The sequence below is a fragment of the Gopherus evgoodei genome, chromosome 3, assembly GCF_007399415.2.
Source record: "Gopherus evgoodei ecotype Sinaloan lineage chromosome 3, rGopEvg1_v1.p, whole genome shotgun sequence".
Classification (NCBI taxonomy): domain Eukaryota; kingdom Metazoa; phylum Chordata; order Testudines; family Testudinidae; genus Gopherus; species Gopherus evgoodei.
This window is the reverse complement of record NC_044324.1, coordinates 11632983-11652590: the sequence shown is the minus strand read 5'-3', so window position 1 is coordinate 11652590 and position 19608 is coordinate 11632983. Positions and strand designations below refer to the sequence as shown.

General features: G+C 44.2%; 1 protein-coding gene across 3 annotated transcripts in view; it reads left to right on the top strand.

Moving 5' to 3' along the window:
• The first annotated feature begins 6088 nt into the window (after positions 1-6088).
• Positions 6089-19608, top strand: part of ASXL2 (ASXL transcriptional regulator 2) — a 237837-nt gene continuing 224317 nt past the window's right edge. Inside the window, exons 1-2 of one of the 3 annotated variants that reach the window (XM_030555056.1) lie at positions 6089-6346; positions 10636-10754. Coding sequence is in view for 1 of the 3 variants with exons in the window: in XM_030555054.1 (XP_030410914.1) it covers positions 6290-6346 (57 nt within the window). In the remaining 2 variants the exon portion in view is untranslated. The remainder of the gene's footprint in view (positions 6347-10635; positions 10755-19608) is intronic. The other 2 variants (XM_030555057.1, XM_030555054.1) reach the window with 2 other exon arrangements.

Sequence of the window (19608 nt, the reverse complement as noted above, 5' to 3'; positions counted from 1 at the left end):
CTTCCTCCCACCAATTCCCTGGTGAGTACAGACTCAATTTCCCTGAAGTAAAGAAAAACTCCAACAGGTCTTAAAAGAAAGCTTTATATAAAAAAGAAAGAAAAAATACATACAAATGGTCTCTCTGTATTAAGGTGACGAATACAGGGTTAATTGCTTAAAAGAATATTGAATAAACAGCCTTATTCAAAAAGAATACAATTCAAAGCACTCCAGCACTTATATTCATGCAAATACCAAAGAAAAGAAACCATATAACTTACTATCTGATCTCTTTGTCCTTACTTTAGAAACAGAAGACTAGAAAGTAGAAACTACTTCTCCAAAGCTCAGAGAAAGCAGGCAGCCAGAAAACAAAGACTCAGACACAAACTTCCCTCCACCCAGAGTTGAAAAAATCCGGTTTCCTGATTGGTCCTCTGGTCAGGTGCATCAGGTGAAAGAGACATTAACCCTTAGCTATCTGTTTATGACACCAGTGGATTGAATCTCTGATGCTGACTCAGGCTGATAGCTAGAGTGGAAATTAAAGGACCTTCAGCTGCCTACTTAAAGTTTTGACCTGAAAGTTGCATGTAAAAATTGCTGTTTGAAATGTAATGTAGCTCTTGAATACAACATCATGATGGATCACACTCATAAAATGAAACAGATGATCTATGTCAGCTTATCTTTAGCTCTTTTGAGAAAGGATCAACTTTAATTTACTTCTAAAACTTAACATAAGATATTAAACTCTGGAAATTGTTATTGCATTGTTTTGCTTGACTTTTATAATTCCAAGTCCTTCCTCCCCCCCATGCCATCTTAACTTTACTGTCTCTTTTTAGTAACATCCTGCTGGTTTTCCTCAGTGATGCCAGCACAAAAGGACTCAATTTACTAGCCCTAAGATGTTTTTTCTGTCTGCCAAAGACAAAAGTTTCTCTTGAGACCTGAGAATATAAGAACATAAGCACAACCATGCTGGGTCAGACCAAAGGTCCATCTAGCCCAGTATCCTGTCTTCTGACAGTGGCCAATGCCAGGTGCCCAGAGGAAATGAATAGAACAGGGAATCATCAAGTGATCCATCCCCTGTTGCCCATTCCTAGCCTCTGTTTGCCAGAGGCTGGGGACACCATCCCTGCTTATCCTGGCTAATAGCCATTGATTGACCTGTCCTTCATGAATTTATCTAGTTCTTTTTTGAACCTTGTTATAGTCTTTGCCTTCACAACATCCTTTGGCAAAGAGTTCTGCAAGTTGACTGTGCATTGTGTGAAGAAATACTTCCTTTTATTCGTTTAAAACCTGCTGCCTATTAATTTCATTTGGTGATCCCTAGTTCTTGTGTTATGAGGAGTAAATAACACTTCCTTATTAACGTTCTCCACACCAGTCATGATTTTATAAACCTCTATCATATCCTCCCTTAGTCATCTATTTTCCAAGCTGAAAAGTCCCAGACTTATTAATTTCTCCTCATATCGAAACTGTTCCATACCCCTAAAGTAGTATAAGGGGCTTACCATCAAACAAACATAGGTTCCTCCCCATGGCCCCTCAGGCCTCACCCACCTGTCACCCTAAGACCTGCCCCTGGGGGTATTACTTCCGGAGTCAAGACAGGCACATGACTGGAAGCAAAGGATGTCATGTGACCCCTCTAAGAACTCCTCCCACTGCCCTCTACCAATCAGGAAGGGTTTCATCCCCTCTCAGGACCTCTCCAAGAGGAGATTTGACCAATCAGAGGGAGTTCTGGGGTGGGGTGACCGGCCCAGAAGTGGGTCATGTGACCTCTCCATGAGCTTCCTCTACTGCCTTCTACAATCAGAGTACAGCACTTCCCCCAGAAGTCCCTCTGCTGTGCAGATTCGACCATTTAGTTCCAAAGATGTGTGTTTTAGAAATTATGGAAATGCTGAGAGGAAACATGGACTCCTTCACCACCCCCATGGGCACTTTGGACTATGTGGAGACATTTTACAGCCCATAACACCTTTCGCAACATTGACAGTCAAGGTTTTTTTCCCCCACTTTGAACTTTAGGGTACAAATGTGGGGACCTGCATTAATGCTTCTAAGCTTAATTACTAGCTTAGATCTGGTACACTGCCACCACCCAGAATTCCAGTGTCTGGGGCACTCTCTGTTTCCCCCTAAACTTTCCCCTCCCTGGGCAGCCTTGAGAGGTTCCACCAATTCCCTGGTGAACACAGATCCAAACCCCTTGGACCTTAAAACAAGCGGCCCCCCCGTCCCTTCTCCGCAAGCTGGCTGCACAACGTGCAGCTGGTACGTTTCCAAACCGTGCCAAGGAAGCATCTCTACATGCTCGTGCTCCATACCCTTCATTTCCTCACCCTCGTGTCCCACCCCGACACAAAGTGGAGGGACCTCCTGCCACCTCTGGAGGGTGAGGAGCCCCGGTGGGCCAGCCTATACTCTACCTTGGTCTCGAGGCCCGCCAGGGATATCAGTTCGTGGCTCCTCCATGGCGCTGTGAGCACGGGCGTGTATTTGGCGTGGTTTACCCCTGTCCCAGACACCTGCCCCTTCTGCGGCATGAGGGAGACCCTGGCGCACATCTACTTAGAGTGCTCCAGGTTGCAGCCCCTATACTGGCTCCTCACCAATCTCCTGTTGCATTTCTGGCTGCACTTTTCCCCGCATGTCCTTCTCTACACACTCCCTATCCGTGGCCCCACAAAGTCGCGGGATCTCCTGGTTAACCTCCTCCTTGCCCTGGCTAAAATGGCCATGTACACAACCAGGGAGAGGAGGTTGGCCGATGGAGCCTCCAGTGACTGTGGGGCTTGTTTCCGATCCATGGTCCGTTCACGTATACGGGCAGAGTTTCTTTGGGCAGCGTCCACTGGCTCCCTTGATGCCTTTGAGGAGCAGTGGGTGCTGTTCAGGGCTCTCTGCTCGGTGTCCCCGTCAGGCTCCCTTCTTATGACCCTTTGACAGCACTCCTGTCCCTGTTCTTTTATTAGTTGTCCCTCGTAATCAGTGGGGTTCTGTGGTCCTGTGGATCCTCCCCTTAGGCTAGGGGGATGATCCTTTAGCAGTGGGCAGGTTTCAAAACCCAATAGTACCTTAAAACAAGGAGAAATTAACCACCACCCCCCTCCTTTTCCCCCACCAATCCCTGGTGAGTCCAGACCCAATCCCCTTGGATCTTAAAACCAGGAAAAATCAATCAGGTTCTTAAAAAAGAAAGCTTTTAATTAAAGAAAGAAAGGTAAAAATCATATCTGTAAAATCAGAATGGAAAATACTTTACAGGCTACTCAAATTTAGATAGCCCAGAGGAAACCCCCTCTAGCCTTAGGTTCAAAGTTACAGCAAGCAGAGGTAAAATCCTAACAGCAAAAAAGGGGACATTTACAAGGCGAGGAAACAAAAACAAAACTAACATGCCTTGCCTCGCTAATTACTTACAAGTTTGAAACATGAGAGACTGATTCAGAAAGATTTGGAGAGCCTAAGTGTATGTCTGGTCCCTCTTAGCCCCAAGAGCGAACAACACCCAAAACAAAGAACACAAACAAAGACTTCCCTCCACCAAGATTTGAAAGTATCTTGTCTCTCTATTGGTCCTCTGGTCAGGTATCAGCCAGGTTTACTGAGCTTCTTAACCCTTTACAGGCAAAAGAGACATTAACCCTTAACTATCTGTTTATGACAGACATGTTACTTGACTTTATAAAGAGTTACAACCAGAGCTTTCACAGAACTATAAATATCAGACCCACTGATGTTAACCCTTCAAATTCTCTGAAGGTGTGGAAAACAGTTTATGGAGATGGTTTTAAAATAAAACTGGTTGTTGCCCCTTTTAGAAACGGCGACCACATGAGACTATCTAAAACCAAAGGAGCTTTTGAAAAAAGGTTATGAATAAATGTTTACCGCTGAGCTATTCTTAGTGGATGAAGCCTTAACCAGAGACCTGTATACCGATTAAAAGATTACAAGGGTGAGATGGTTTTCTCCTGCCAGCAAAGCGTGGCTACACAGGAGACCTTACAGCAGCACAGCCACAGCAATACAGCTGTGCTTCTATAAAGTCTGTAGTGTAGACATAACCTTAGTTTCCTCATATCCTTCTGGCACAGCACCCACTACTGTCTGCGCTCCCACACATATACAGCAATAAAGGTTTCATGTTACCCTTGCATTAAAACAGGGACATATGGTACTGTGCAGTGTGAGACGCTGTGTCCTTTCCCTGTGAATTAGACACATGGAACAGCAGCCATGTGAGAGATTGCATGGACAGAATTACAAAAGCGTGATACGCGTTTGTAAGTGGGGACCAAAGTACAGATTGTGTGATAATTAGTTCCTCTCTGCTATTATTCAGACAGCAAGGAGGATGTTTTGTGTGATGGCCCCTCTGATAGAAAAGAAGGGACAAATGCTGGAGTCAGAAGTTTATATATGGGTTGAGAATGACCAATGCTAGTCGTTGTGGCTGCAGAAAGTGGGAGAAGGTTAATGTCAGCTGAGAACGAGGGGTGGTGGCCAGGATGATCATGCTGGGAGAAGAGATGGGGGGGCTGCAGATGGGAACCAGGAGCAGAATCAGGGGGTGGCATTTGGGCATCAGGGATGGCGCTGAAGAGTGTATACTGGGTAACAGTTGGGAATATGTAGTGAGAGTGGGAGAAGGGATGGGAATGAGGAAACTTCAGGAGGGGTGTGGGAGACAGCTGGGAGCAGCAGTTGACAGAGGCAATGAGTGGCAGGTGTTATGGGACACTAGGAGTGGCAGTTGGGTGATGGACTGGCTACCAGCTGGACTGGCAGTTGCAGGATGGGTGTAGGTGGCGTTTGGGAGGGGCCACTGGTAGCAGCAATTGGGGGAGGAAAAGTTTGTGGGAGGAGAGTGTGACGCTGTTGGAGCAAGGAGTGTGTGGCAGTAGGGGGTTGTGATCTGGGGGAGGGGAGCGTGTGTGTCAGGGGAGCATGCGGCAGTGGGGGTGGCAGTGAGGGGGAGGGGAATGTGTGTGGCTGTTGGGGTGAGGGTTGGAGGAGGGGAATGTGTGTTGCAGTTGGGGTGGCAGTGGGGGGGAGGGGAATGTGTGTGGCAGTTGGGGGTGTGGGGGAGGGGCGTGTGTGGCAGTCAGGTGGCGGTTTGGGGGAAGGGCGCGTGTGGCAGTTGGGGGTGGCGGTGTGGGGGAGGGGCGCGTGTGGCAGTTGGGGGTGGGGGCAGGGGCGCGTGTGGCAGTCAGGTGGCGGTGGGGGGGAGGGGAATGTGTGTGGCAGTTGGGGGTGTGGGGGAGGGGCGCGTGTGGCAGTTGGGGGTGCGGGGAGGGGCGCGTGTGGCAGTCAGGTGGCGGTGTGGGGGAGGGGCGCGTGTGGCAGTTGGGGGTGGGGGCAGGGGCGCGTGTGGCAGTCAGGTGGCGGTGGGGGGGAGGGGAATGTGTGTGGCAGTTGGGGGTGTGGGGGAGGGGCGCGTGTGGCAGTTGGGGGTGCGGGGACGGGCGCGTGTGGCAGTCAGGTGGCGGTGTGGGGGAGGGGCGCGTGTGGCAGTCAGGTGGCGGTTTGGGGGAAGGGCGCGTGTGGCAGTTGGGGGTGTGGGGGAGGGGCGTGTGTGGCAGTCAGGTGGCGGTGTGGGGGAAGGGCGCGTGTGGCAGTTGGGGGTGGCGGTGTGGGGGAGGGGCGCGTGTGGCAGTCAGGTGGCGGTGTGGGGGAGGGGCGCGTGTGGCAGTTGGGGGTGGCGGTGGGGGTGGGGCGCGTGTGGCACTGAGGAAGAACCACGGGGAGGCCGCAGCGGGTGGGAGGTGCTAGCAGCTGCCAGCCACAGGAGCGGCAGGCGGAACCGGCCGCTGGAGACGGGGTAGGCGGGCTATGGAGCTATAGGGCGGGGCAGAGGTGATTGGCAGCCCCAATGGGCCGTGGCAGCCGGGAGGAGAAGGGCGCCCGCTCCCGTTTGGGAAAGGCCCTTGAGTAGCAGATGGGGGCGCGGGTGCAGGCGGGAACCTGTCAGAGCGCGGCTGTGGGGGCAGTACGGGCAGAGCGCAGGCGCCGGTCTCGCGCTCTGGGGCGGGGCCTCCCGTCTCCGTGCCCAGTACAGTAGGTGGAGTCACGCGGGCGGGGTCACATGACCGCAGCTCCTGTACAGTAGGATCCCAATATGGCAGCGGCGGCCGTAGGGGAAGCTGGAGCCTGCAGCGCTCGGATCTAGGGCCGCCCACCGCTCTCCCCCTCGGGACCGGAGCAGCTGCGGCCCCAGCGCCCTGGGCGGAAGGATCGGCCGGGAGCCTGCGAGCCAGCTGCCCCCAGCGCGTGCGACATGAGGGAGAAGGGCCGCAGGAAGAAGGGCAGGACCTGGGCAGAGGCCGCCAGAACGGTACGTGAGGCCCGGGGGCAGAGGCCACCGGCCCTGGGCAGGGGCATGAGAGGGCGGAGAAGGGGAGGCAGGGGCCTGAGGGGGCTGGGCTGATGGCGGGAGGATGGGCGAGGGCTGCCCTGAGCAGCCGGAGGCCGCTAGGGCGGGTCATAGGCCTTCTCCGGCTGGCACAGGTCGTGCGAGCTCCCTCCGCGGAGTGCGGCCACTTCTGTTGGGCGCTGCAGCCGCGGGACGGGAATCCCCTGAGCCGGCGCTGCTGGAGGGCGCTTGCCCTCTGCTTGTGGTGGGTCATTTGGCCGCAGTGTCCCGACCTGGCCTGGGGTCTCTGGCAGCGAGGTGCATGCGATGCCCTTTGGGCTGTTGGCCAGGATGGGCTTGCTGTGCCGAGAGCTGGGTTTAAGTAGACTGGCAGGCAGCTCTGCTACCCTGCCAGGGCTGGAGGCTTCCCTGGGAGTGTTGGGGATGAGCAGAGCATCTCCCTCTTCTCTCCAAACACTAGTTGAGCTGTTGCAATAGTTTGTCTTGAGCAGTTACAGTCTGGATTTGTAGTTTTTGCTAAACGTGGGTGTGATAAACTAAAAATGCTGTGGGATGATTCAGGAATATTTCTCATTAGAAAGATACCTGCCTTGCCTACTTTGAGCTGACAATTCTTGCTCATTAACTGATGGTAATTTAGACACACATTCTTATTCTGAGGAGTGGTTCTGAAGAAGTGATGCTTTCTTCTAACTCCATTTGGTTCTATTGTAGAGAAAACTCTTTGTTATAGTGAAAGGGTGGGTGAGGTAACTGTCCTTTATCAATATCGTAATTCTTCACAGAACTAAACCAGACTCTGACTTAGTGAAGAGTTACAAACATTTGGCTGGTGTCAGATTAAATTCAAGAAATGGTTTCTCTAGAGAGCAGGTATATGTGTAAATAAAAGGATATCAGTGAACAGCAACAACTTGATTGGTGCTAGAGAATACTTAATAACCAGTCTCTGGAGGTAGGGGGCTATTCAAATGGAAATAGAGATTTGTGTACTCAGAGCTGTACATTCCAAGGACTGTGTAAAAGATGCTGGCAGAGGTAGCACTTGGTTAGGCAGCTTCTCATGATGACCAGTGTTACCTCATTTGTTTGCTTGTACTGTCCTGTGTGTTTCCACCTGTTGTCTTAGTCTTACTTAGCTTGTAAGTTCTTTAGGGCAGGGACTGCTGTATGATATGTTTCTACAGAACTCAGGACAGTAGGACTCTGGTGTCTAGGTACTACTGCAGTGAAAATAAGTAACTTACACAGTGTTATTCACTGATCATTCTCAATGTTCACACCATGAGTAGAGCATCACTATTCACATTTTATAAATGGGAGACTGAGTCACAGAAAGGGTAAGTGACTTGTTTAAGGTCATTCAGTGAGTCCATTGCAAACCTCGGAATAGAATTTTGGTTTCTCAGTTTTCTAGTCCAGTGGTCTGTTATCTCCCTTACGGAGCTCTGTGTAGGTTGCATTTGGGGCATCCTTATTTTAGAGGATGGATAGAGGAAAAGGGGAGTTGATCAGTTTCTGCAGTAGTCCAAGTGTGAGATAACAGCAAAACCAAACAAAGTGTAAATTGTAGTCGACACAAGTATTGATTCTACTAAACACTTCCAGTTAAGACTGAAGCTGACTGGGAAGACTTACAAAGGGATCTCACTAAGCTGAGTGACTGGGCAACAAAATGGCAGGTGAAATTCAATAAATGCAAGTTAATGCACATTGGAAAAATAATCCCAACTATATATGCAAAATGGTGGAGTCTAAATTAGCTGTTACCACTCAAGAAAGAGATCTTGGAAAGATTTTGGCTAGTTCTCTGAAAACATCCACTCTGTGCAGCGGCAGTCAAAAAAGCTAACAATGTTAGGAGCCATTAGGAAGAAGGGATAGATAATAAAATAAAATGTCATAATGCCACTATATAAATCTATGGTCTCTCCACACCTTGCATAATGCATGCAGTTCTGGTTGCCTCATTTAGAAACAAGATAGAAGTGGAAAAGGTACATAGAAAGGCAACAAAAATGATAAAGGTATGGAACAGCTTCTGTATGAGGAGAGGTTAAAAAAACTGGGACTGTTCATTTTTTAGAAAATAGATGACAAATGGGGGATATGATAGAAGTCTATAAAATCATGACTGGTGTGAAGAAAGTGAATAAGGAAGTGTTATTTACTCATTTTCATAACACAAGAAAAAGGGGTCACCCAATTAAACTAATAGGAGCAGGCTTAAACAAATATAAGGAAGTACTGCTTCACACACTGCACAGTCAGTCATCCTATGGAACTCATTGCCTGGGGATGTGGTGAAAACCAAAACTACAACAGTGTTAAAAAAGAGCTAGATAAGTTCACGGAGAATAGGACATCACCGTCTATTAGCCGAGATGTTTAGGACATAACCCCATGCTCTGGTTGTCTCTAAATCTCAAACTGCCAGAAACTGAGACTGGATAGATCACTCGAAATTGCCTTGTTCTGTTCATTCCCTGTGAAGCCTCTGGCACTGGTCACTGTCAGAGACGGGATACTGAGCTGTATTGGCCATTGGTCTGACCCATATCTGTTATGTTCTCTATTTCTTAATACTAAAATAAAACTTAAAGTCCTGGAAAGTGTTACATTGTCAAATGGAGCCATATTAGGTTTGCTCAAGACAGAGCTTTGACTTTGTTTCTTGTCCAGTTCCAGTTATACTAGACTCTTGTGTTATCAGAACTAATGCTGGTAACTGTGAAGGTTTAGACTGATTCCTACCTGTATGTGAAAGAGACCCCTGGACCTGTCCATTTTCTGGTGAAAAAATTCTAAAGATCTATGAACTCGTACCCTCCCATTGGATTCTGAGAGTCTTTGGGACTTGAATTTCTTGTTAACCAATACAAGGACCCTATGTGTGTCACTTGATATAATCTAAGGGTAAAAGCATCCATTCATTCTGTAGACTGAGGGAATAAAAGGAATCCTAACAATGGTATTGGTCTTCTACTAGATGTATATAGTAGAATTCTTGGTAATAATCAGAAAAGGCAGAAGTGTTCAATAAATATTTCTGTTCCTGCTTTTCTAAATTACTGCAGAAAAATCTAGTGTTATGATGATGATGGTGCAAGAATGAAAGCTCTCATTAACTCAGGAAGATGTAGCTGTTTAACTAGAGCTAGATATTTTAAAATCAACAAGTCCAGATAAGTTGCACCCAAAAAATTTCTGAAAAAGCTGGTTGTGGCAGTCTGGACTGTTAGTAGAAAATTTTCTATAAGTCTTCAGGCACTGGGGAATTCCAGATGACTGGGAGAAGGCTAATTTTGTGCCAATGTTTAAAAAGGGTAAAAGGGATGAGTTGGGAAACTTATGCCTGTTAGCATGACATCCATCGTGGGCAAAATAATGGAGCAGCTGATGTGGGACTGAATTAAAGGAGGGTAACTAATGCCAATCCAGTTAAATATCTTTTTTGATGAGCATGCAACTTGGGTTGAAGATAAGTAATGTTAATGTAATATACTTCAGTGAGGCATTTGACTTGGTACAGCATGACATTTTGATAAAGAAGCTAGAATGATACAAAATCAATATGGCACACATTAATAAATGGGTTAAAAGCTTGCTAACACAGCAAGGGTAGTAATCGATCTATCGGGGATCGATTTATTGCATCTCGTCTAGACATGATAAATCAATCCCCAAATTGGCGCCCCTACTCCACCTCTGCAGGAGGAGTATGTGTAGTCGACGGGGGAGCTGCGGCGGTTGACTTGCCTCTATGAGGACGGCCAGGTAAGTCGAATTAAGATACGCAACTTCAGCTACACTATTCATGTAGCTGAAGTTCAAGTATCTTAGATTGAACATCCCCTTCCCCCTGAGTGTAGACCAGCCCTAAGGGTAATTAACCATTGAACAACTTACCAAGGCTTGTGATGATTTAAAAGTTCCCAGTGATAGAGAATCCAAGTTTAGATGCTTTTGTGAAAGATAAACTGTAATTCAAACAGGAATAAATTCAGGGAAGTTCTGTATTATGCAGGAGATGAGACTAGATGGTCACAATGGTACCTTCTAGCTTATGTTATGTATGAAATACCCCACCTCCTTTTAACTAAGCCTCAGTTCCTCTCTACAGCCACAATACTTATTTGGAGCTGAATTACTTCCACTTTGTAAGGAGAAAGAGCCTTTGTGGAGGCAATACATTCAGATAATCAGAGTTACTGGTGGTGAACTTTTCCTTCTTCCTGACTCTCATTCAGTAGGGCTCTGTAGCTGCTTCCTGGTTAACAGTGACTCTTCTCAGGACAAGGGCTGAGGAACTCTACTAGTTGACTAGAGGAATTCATGAATGTGAACCAGATGCCACATACAGCAAGAGGTATGTTCTGCTGAGCTGCAGTATGCACAGGGCCCTGATTATATATACACTTCAGAAAACTGTAACTAAAGAAAAATCTAACCTTTTATCTAGTGCAGTTGGTAACTCAAGGTGAAAATGAATAAGATTAAACCATAAGGTACTTTTAAATAGGTATGTACACTTGTCTGTCTTCATTCTGCATGAAGTTCTAATGGTGAATTTGGAGAGCAAGGTGGACATTTGTATGTGATTACTGAGGGTTTTGAAATGTGTCCCTTGAAATTGTATCTCATTTATTGCTCAATGCAAGTGGTTTTTTTTAGCAAGATCCCTTCTGAACCTGGAAGGAGCCCTCTGTATACCAATACATTCATTCATCCTTTAACCAGTGTCCCCTGCTATCTCTGTAGGCTGTGTACATGAAAGTGCTATCCAGGTGTGTTGCGGGCTCATTCTTAAATTCAACACAGAAATCTTGTTGAGGGGCAGGGACCATTGATAAGCTGTCTTTGTGCTCCTAGTTGTGTAGGGGGGAGCATGTAGAGTTGTGAGACAGGGTTAAGAAACTTAGTAATGTTTCTGACCATGCATTTTCTATGAGCAGTCCCTATATGGGATAGAAACAGTTTTTGTCAACTGCACAGTTTGCACTCAGTCCATAAGCAGTTCCAAAGTACCATGGGCTTTAGGCTGAGACATGCGTTCAACAGCAACTCATGATTGCAAGGCCTGAGTGTTATAAATTCCCTGTAAGGCTTTCAGCCCGGCTCTTCTGTTTCACTGTGGGATGTAGAATGCAGCACTGTATACCATCCAATCACATGATTGAGCAGTTGTCGTCATATTATGGTTTCCTCTACTGACTGCCTATTAAGGGTCAGACTGACTTTTTTAAACTGGTTGTTTAAAGCTTTCAGTGACCCCATGGTCTTGTGCGTTTAAACAGAACAGAATCTTGTTCTGATAGGTGTTTGCGCTTTCACAGCACCGCCATTTAGGAGTTTTGCCACCATGCATTGGATCAGTGTGATTGCACTCTCAGCTGTGGTAACTCCTGTGAAGTGATGCCTGCTTCCCCCTGCTATAGGAATCTGTCTTGGCTCATTCCTCTGTACACTATAAAATCAGGTCATCATGTTTTTTCAGGGGTGTTCTAATTCCATGGAATTTATGTGATCAGATATCCATCCTAGAGATGATGGAAGGAAACATGCAGGCCCCTTTGTTAGACAGCATGATTAGGGCCCTGCCAAATTCTTGGCCATGAAAAACATGTCACAGACTGTGAAATCTGGACTTTTGTGTGGTTTTACCCTATACTATACAGATTTCATGGGGGAGACCAGCGTTTCTCAGATTGGGAGTCCTGGCCCAAAAGGGAATTGCAGGGAGGGAGAGGGGGGTCACCCTTACTTCTGCATTAACTTCTGAGCTGGGTGGCCGGAGAGTGGCAGCTGTTGGCTGGGTGCCCAGCTCTCAAGGCAGTGCCCCACCAACAGCAATGTAGAAGTAAGCGTGGCAATACCATACCATGCTACCTTTACTTCTGTGCTGCTGCCTTCAGAGCTTGGTGGCTGGACAGTGGTGGCAGTTGACTGAGAGCCCAGCTTTGCAAGGAGAAGCACAGAAGTAAGGATGGCAGTACCATACCATACCATGCCATCCTTACTTCTGCATTGCTACTGGTGGTGGCTCTGCCTTCAGAGCTGGGCTCCCATCCAGCAGCCACCGCTTTCCAGCTGCTAAACTCTGAAGGCAGCGCTGCCACGAGCAGAAGTAAGGGTTGCAGTACTGCAACCCTCCCTACAATAACCTTGCAAGCCCCCCGCACAATAATTACAACACTGCTAAATTTCAGATTTAAATAGCTGAAACTGTGAAATTTACAATTTAAAAAAATCCTGTAACTGTGAAATTCACCAAAATGGACTGTGAATTTGGTAGGGCCCTAAGCATGATCATAACTATTCCCCATTCCCAAAGTGTTTGTACAGCAGGGAGGGAAGGAACACAATGGAAAAATTGCCCATCTGTGCACAGAAGCATAGAGTCCACTTAACCACTTGGTATACAAACTTGCAAATCTTTAGGGGTCAGAGAATATTGTAAAAACATTTACAGAAAGTTCAAAGGGCATTGTAAATCCTGAGTTGCGGTGTTCTTCTGAATAATATGAGCTGGCTTTTGGCATGAGATGATACTGTTTGCATTTTAAAAAACCCTGCAAGTGCAATTCAACTGTGCTGCAATATAAGTCGTAGAGCTGTCAATGGAAGTTTAACATGGTCAGTAGCCCAAACTGTATTGGTTGCTGAGCTTCTTGTCTGCAAAATGCAGGTGAGATATAAAATAGGTGCATGAAAATATAAATCAAGACCAGGCGGAGGAGGATCTGGAATGTAGGCAAGGTCTGTCTGTTAATTGGCCTTAAATTGGTATTGTTGGGTTTTAAAGCCAGTCTTTCATTTCTAGACTGCAGCATAAAGAACAGAAGATCATAGTAGTTCAAACTATTGAGCAGCATGTTGCAGGATTCTGAATCTGCAAGTGATATGTAGGCCTTTTCGGAAGAACTACAGTAACTGAGCCTTGTGGTTCTGAGAACATATATTTTTTCTGTTTTGACATCCTTAATGGCTAAATAAGGGCACATCCTCTGCATAGCATGCATTTGGGAAACAATAACTTCAGACAATAGGGACATTCCATGGAAAGAACATGGCAGAAAATGAAGCCAGGATTTTTAATGTGGCAGGCACCCTCGGAATGAAGCCCTTCACATATGATTGTGGTGTTACCTTTACCCAGCACCAAGGCTTGTTTTCAGGAGTTTAAGGACAAGGTAGCTCTGATTTACCCATTGGTAATATGTCCAAATGTTCTTTCAGAACAGATAGGGAATGTACAGGATCTATGAGGCAAGAGGGATTCAGTTCATTGCTCAGTATTTAGAAATCTGCTAGAGGTCTCACTTGCATTGAACAAAACAGCTAGGAAGATGTTTTGGGGAAATGCTGCGTAGTAAATGCAAATGAATGTGCCTATCCATCTTGATGATCTGGCTTTACATAGCAGTGAGTCTACAGGTGAATGTCTTAACTAGTCCAATTGTATTTGTGCAGAAAATGTACTGAACGCATATGCTACACTGACAATAGGACATGGACACTTCCCCCTGCCTGACAGGAGTTTCACTTTTACCCTAAACATAACAAAATTGGCCTTTGTCATAGAAGAATATTAAATATCTTGCAAATTCCTCTGTAGAGCTGAATTCCTTCTGACAGTATGTATGCTGTGAGTATAGCTCTTATTTTTGGCTTCATATTCCAGAGATGCCAAAACTTTGCCCAACAGACAGTCCTTTTGACTGCTTTTTAGGAGTCAGAGTGATACACAAATTTCATTGAATAGAACCTGCTGGAGCCACTGTCTGGAAAAATATGAGTTCCAGCATGCAACATGGGTTCTCTTTCTGAACATCATTCTCTGATCAAGATGAAGTAATGTGTGCAGGATTCTGTAGTGTCCCCTGGCTGCACTGCTATGATACAAATAAATGTGTGGAACTGTAGGTAGCAATTTGGCTAGCCCTTCTATTCCTGTATTTCAAAATTTAATTAAGAAGACACTGATCTAATGTATTGCAAAGTACTTAAGACTTTTTAAAATCTCTTATAGACATCAATGTACTATAGGCATATAACGTGACCAGTGGTTTGTATGTGGTGATAGTCTTTGTGTCCAGACAAAAATCTACCCCTTTAAAAAGTTAACTATATTCTTGTAGTTTTGTGAATGACAGATGGGGATAGTTAGCACAATGTTAAGTGTCACTTGCAAAATCCTGCTCTTTTCCAAAACATCAGTCTTTTTTGTGTTAAGACTGTATTTATCATAACAGGACTACAGTGGCAACTGTGTGTTTTTTTTATAAGTATGTGATATCTAGCTAGATTGAATGCAATGGGTTTGAAAACAGTTTACCCTGTATTATGTTTGCATAGAAAACTTAAATGGCATGTTCTTCCTCCATTCTCCTGTTTAGGATAATTGCAGTGAGCCTAAATGTACTGTGACCCTGATTTAATTTTGTGCAGAAATTTGTACAAAATGTCTTTATAAAAAGACTCAAATGAAAGTTGCTTAAAAACAAAATCAAGGTAACTGAACCTGCATGATGTTTCTTCTGGAGTCACTGGGGATGTTTTGTTTCAATGCAAATTAGTTTTTCCTGGAACTGGAAACATCTGTTCCCAAAAGGCTCGTTATTGAGGTCTCCTCAGGTGTTGGGATATGACTGGGTCCTGCTGGAAATTAAATCTCTCCTTACTTCCTAATTCTCAGAAAAAAAATATAGTTTTCAAATACATAGGATATTTATATATTGATTCTTTCTGCTGTGAGTAAAAGACACTTGAGAATGACTGCATTTGAAATGAATTTAAGATTTATTTCTCTTAAAAAGATGATCAGGGTCTGAGAAACAAACTGCTCATAAAAACAATGAGGAATCCAGTGTCACCTTAAAGACTAACAAGGTGCTACCAAACTCCTCATTGTTTTTGTGGATACAGACTACCAGGGCTACCTCTCTGAAAGTCAGTGTAGTCACTGCCTCTAATATGCAGAGCTCATTATTTATGTACTGAAGAGGGTCTCTCTCCTTCAACCCAATTGTGCAAGCAGAGAAGGAAAGTGAATCTTAAGATACTGTGTGTATTTACCTTGGTTGAACTGAATACAAATAAAAACAGCTTTTCTCCTGCCAAGATTATCATCTCCTAGATTCCAAGGCCAGAAGGAACCATTGTGATCATCTAGTCTGACCTCCTGTATAACAGGCCAGAGAGTTTCCCCAAAATAATGTCCAGTGTAGATCTTGTAGAAAAACTCCCAATCTTGATTTAAAAATTGTCAGTGATGTGAAATCCACCACAACCCTTGGCAAACTGTTCAGTCTTTAATTATTCTCACTGTTACAGATTTATGCTTTATTTCCAGTCTGAGTTTGTGTAGCTTCAGCTTCCAGACACTGGATCATACTATACCTTTCTCTGCTAGACTGAAGAGGCTATTATTAAATATTTGTTCCCCTTGTAGATGTTACAGACTGCAATCAAGTCACCGCTTAACCTTCTCTTTGTCAAGCTAAATCATTTTTGCTCTTTGAGTCTTACTATAAACCATGTTTTCTAATCCTTAAATCATTCTTGTGGCTCTTCTCTGAACCTTCTCCACTTCATCAACATCTTTCTTGAATTGTGGACACCAGAACTGGACACAGTATTCCAGCAATTTTTGCACTGGTGCCACTTATTGTAGGTAAAATAACCACCCTATGCCTACACGAGAATCCCTTATTTATGCATTCCAGGATTGTATTAGCTCTTTTGGGCACAGTGTCACATTGGGAGGTCATGTTCAGATGATTATCCACCATGACCCCAAATCTCTTTCAGATTAACTGCTTCCAAGGATAGAGTCCCTCATCATGTAAGTATGGCCTACATTCTTTGTTCTTAAATAGATACATTTATATTTAGCCATATTAAAATGCATATTGTTTGTGCTCAATTTATGAAATGATCCAGATTTCTCTATATCAGTGACCTGTTCTTTTCATTCTTTACCACTCCCCCAATTTTTGTTTCATTTGCAGACTTCATCAGTGACACACAACGATCTCCTTTCTTCCATCCTGCTATAAGAGATGTGTGGACATACAAGTTCTTGAATGCTTTTCTCAGTACAAGGGCTTCTTAACAGGAACACTTTGGAACAGAACCCACAGTGTGTGTCCCTCCTTTTTTAAATTATTTTTCAGTGTGTCTGCAGCAAATATTTTTGTTTTTTTTTAAATACCCTAATTTTGGTCCTCACATCAGCCAACAGTGCTGCTCAATATCTTTCCAGAGAAACAAATACTGTAAGAAAACCAACATGTTCTTAAATCATAATGAGGTTAGTAATGTGTGATGTAACTTCTGTAGGAAATTTTTGATATTTTTTTGACTCCATACTATCAGCAGCAAAAATGTTAGGTAATTTACGCACAGCTGAACAAAAAGTGTGAAAACATTCTCTCAAATAACTGTTTATTGCACAGTGCAACTGGTGTAAGTGGCACTGTACAGCTGTGCAGTTTACAGAAGGCTATTGCCGATATATGCAAATACTGGGGAAACTATATTAAAATAGTAACTTCTAACCTTCTTAGTCCTGCAAATTCATGTATTGCTAGTATATTAAATGTATTATGGTCATGTTATTTTAATAAATGTTAATAAAGTTAACTATCTTTTCATGTTCTCAGTTTTCTGGCCCTTTACTCGAGCAAGTAATGCCATTAACCTGGTGGAGGGATCAAGCACCATGTTTGAAAGTAGAATGTGTCCCACGTAATTTCAGCGAGTCCCCCAGTATTTCTTTACAAATATTGGTGCTGTACCAACAACTCTTCTCTGAAAGGGTCTTCTACCAATTCATGTGAAGTCCAGATTGAGGTTTCTTTACATTTTCCTATTCTGTGTTATGTCAAATGAGCAGCTTCATTGTATTTCCAGGAGAAAAATCTAGAGGAAGAGACATCAATATTCTAAAACAGTGATTCTCAACCTATTTACCATTATTGGCCCTATATGCAGCTCTCTGTGTTATGTAGGCCACATGATAGAATACATATATGACCCTGTACAGCCCTAAGGATGTCACATAAGAATGGCTCTACTGGGTCAGACCAAAGGTCCATCTAGCCCAGTATCCTGTCTTTAGACAGTGGCCAATGCCAGGTGCCCCAGAGGGAATGAACAGAACAGGGAATTGTCCAGTGATCCATCCTCTGTTGCTCATTCCCAGCTTTTGGCAAACAGAAGCTAGAGACACCATTCCTGCTCATCCTGGCTAGTTGCCATTGATGGACCTATCCTCCATTATTTTTTGAACCCTGTTATGGTCTTGGCCTTCACAACAGCCTATGGCAAGGAGTTCCACAGGTTGACTGTGCACTGTGTGAAGAAATACTGCCTTTTGTTTGTTTTAAACCTGCTGCCTATTAATTTTATGTGGTGACTCCTAGTTCTTGTGTTATGAGAAGGAGTAAACAACACTTCTTTATCTACTTTCTCTACACCAGTCATGAATTTATAGACCTCTATCATATCTCCCCTTAGCAGTCTCTTTTCCAAGCGGAGAAGTTCCAGTCTTATTAATCTCTCATAGGAAGCCGTTCCATACCCCTAATAATTTTTGTTGCCTTTTTCTGAACCTTTTCCAATTCCAATATACCTTTTTTGGGATAGCTGTGGCCCATGGTTGCCCCATGTGCTGATTGATCTGCAAGTGAGCCGTGGGTTGAGAACTAATGCTCAAGAAATGCTCATTTGGCCTGTTTTATCTTCATTGTTTTTTTTTTGTCTCTGCAGTTTTTATGGCTTCAAGGTCTTAGCCCCAGTTTATCCACAAAGTACACCCTGGGACTTAATTAATCCTTTCCCTTCATGAATATAACCTCATGTTTGAGATATGAGGGTCATACTACCTTACATGCCTTTCTGGCACACCTTTTGGAAGAACTAGACCTATGTGTCTGGTATTTTTCCACTACTGATCACTTCTTAAATGATTGGTCTTCTTTCTTAAAGATGTATATTCGTTTTTTCAAGATGAGTTTGTTTTAAAAAAAAAAAATCACATCTCTATTTTCAGGGGAGTGGCTGATGTATTGAAAACATAGCTTGTTCAGTGGCTTTGCCATTGTAGGCCAAGCGTTTAGCAGGATTTCAAAAAAGAAATAGTCACTTACGTGGATAACTCTGTCTTCTCAGTACATTAGTGAGAATTTAGGAAGAGATACAAACTTTTCTGTGTAGAGCATAAACTAGCATCTGACTAAATTGATTAGGAAGAAGCTTCTTTTATTGTAAAATATCCACTTCAGGATTTCTTGTACCTTTCTTTGAAGTATCTGACTATCAAGTGACATGATTCTAGATGGATTGTTGGTCTGATCCAGCATATCAGTTTTTTTAGTAGATTATAGGCTAAGGTCCTAATCCTACAAATATTTATGCTTGTGTTTAACTTTATGCGTGTGTGTGTGTGTGTGTGTGTGTTTGAGTCAGGGCATTAGTTTCATAAATGAGAGGGAAAGAAAGCGAGAGAGATGCAGATTAACAGTCAACAGTAGGAAGCAAACAAGCCATTATTGATTGAGTCTCAGACTTTATCCCACCAAAGCCCATACTTCAGCATTAAGCTTGGAATGCTCCAGTTACTCTATTTAGTTCAGCCTTGAACTTCAGCAGATGTCTCTGCTTTCTTTTGCACTGCCCCAATGCATGAAATGTCCTCCTTGAACTAATTCGTAAGGCTGTCTACCGCCACCTTGTAGGCTTCACAGTAGATGATTTCTCTTTAAAAAACCCACAAAATCCATTTCTAATGTTGGTTAGGTGGTTGGTGACAGCGTATGTTTAGAGGGTTTTTTTTAACTTCAGAACCATCAAATTCCAACATTGTTAGATTGCGTACTTGTTTGCTTATTTTCACCCCCAAACACACATGCAATCTTTTCTTACCTATTATTTTTTACTTTGTCTTTTTTTCCTCCTTTCTTCAAATTAGTTTGCAGTATCCTCATGGGGTCCGATCTCCACATATGTGTGCAGACCACCTAATACAATGGGGCCCTTGTTACCTGGAGATTACTGCAGAACATCTGTGTTTTGAGAATGTATTAACTGTGTTGTGCATGTCTGCAGCTGTTTATTCAAGGAGTTTACAAGTCTAACTGGTGAAGTTGGAGCTTGCAAATGCTGCTAACCCATAGCTCAGGTTCAATGTTTACAATTTCAGCAAGCCTAACTTTACA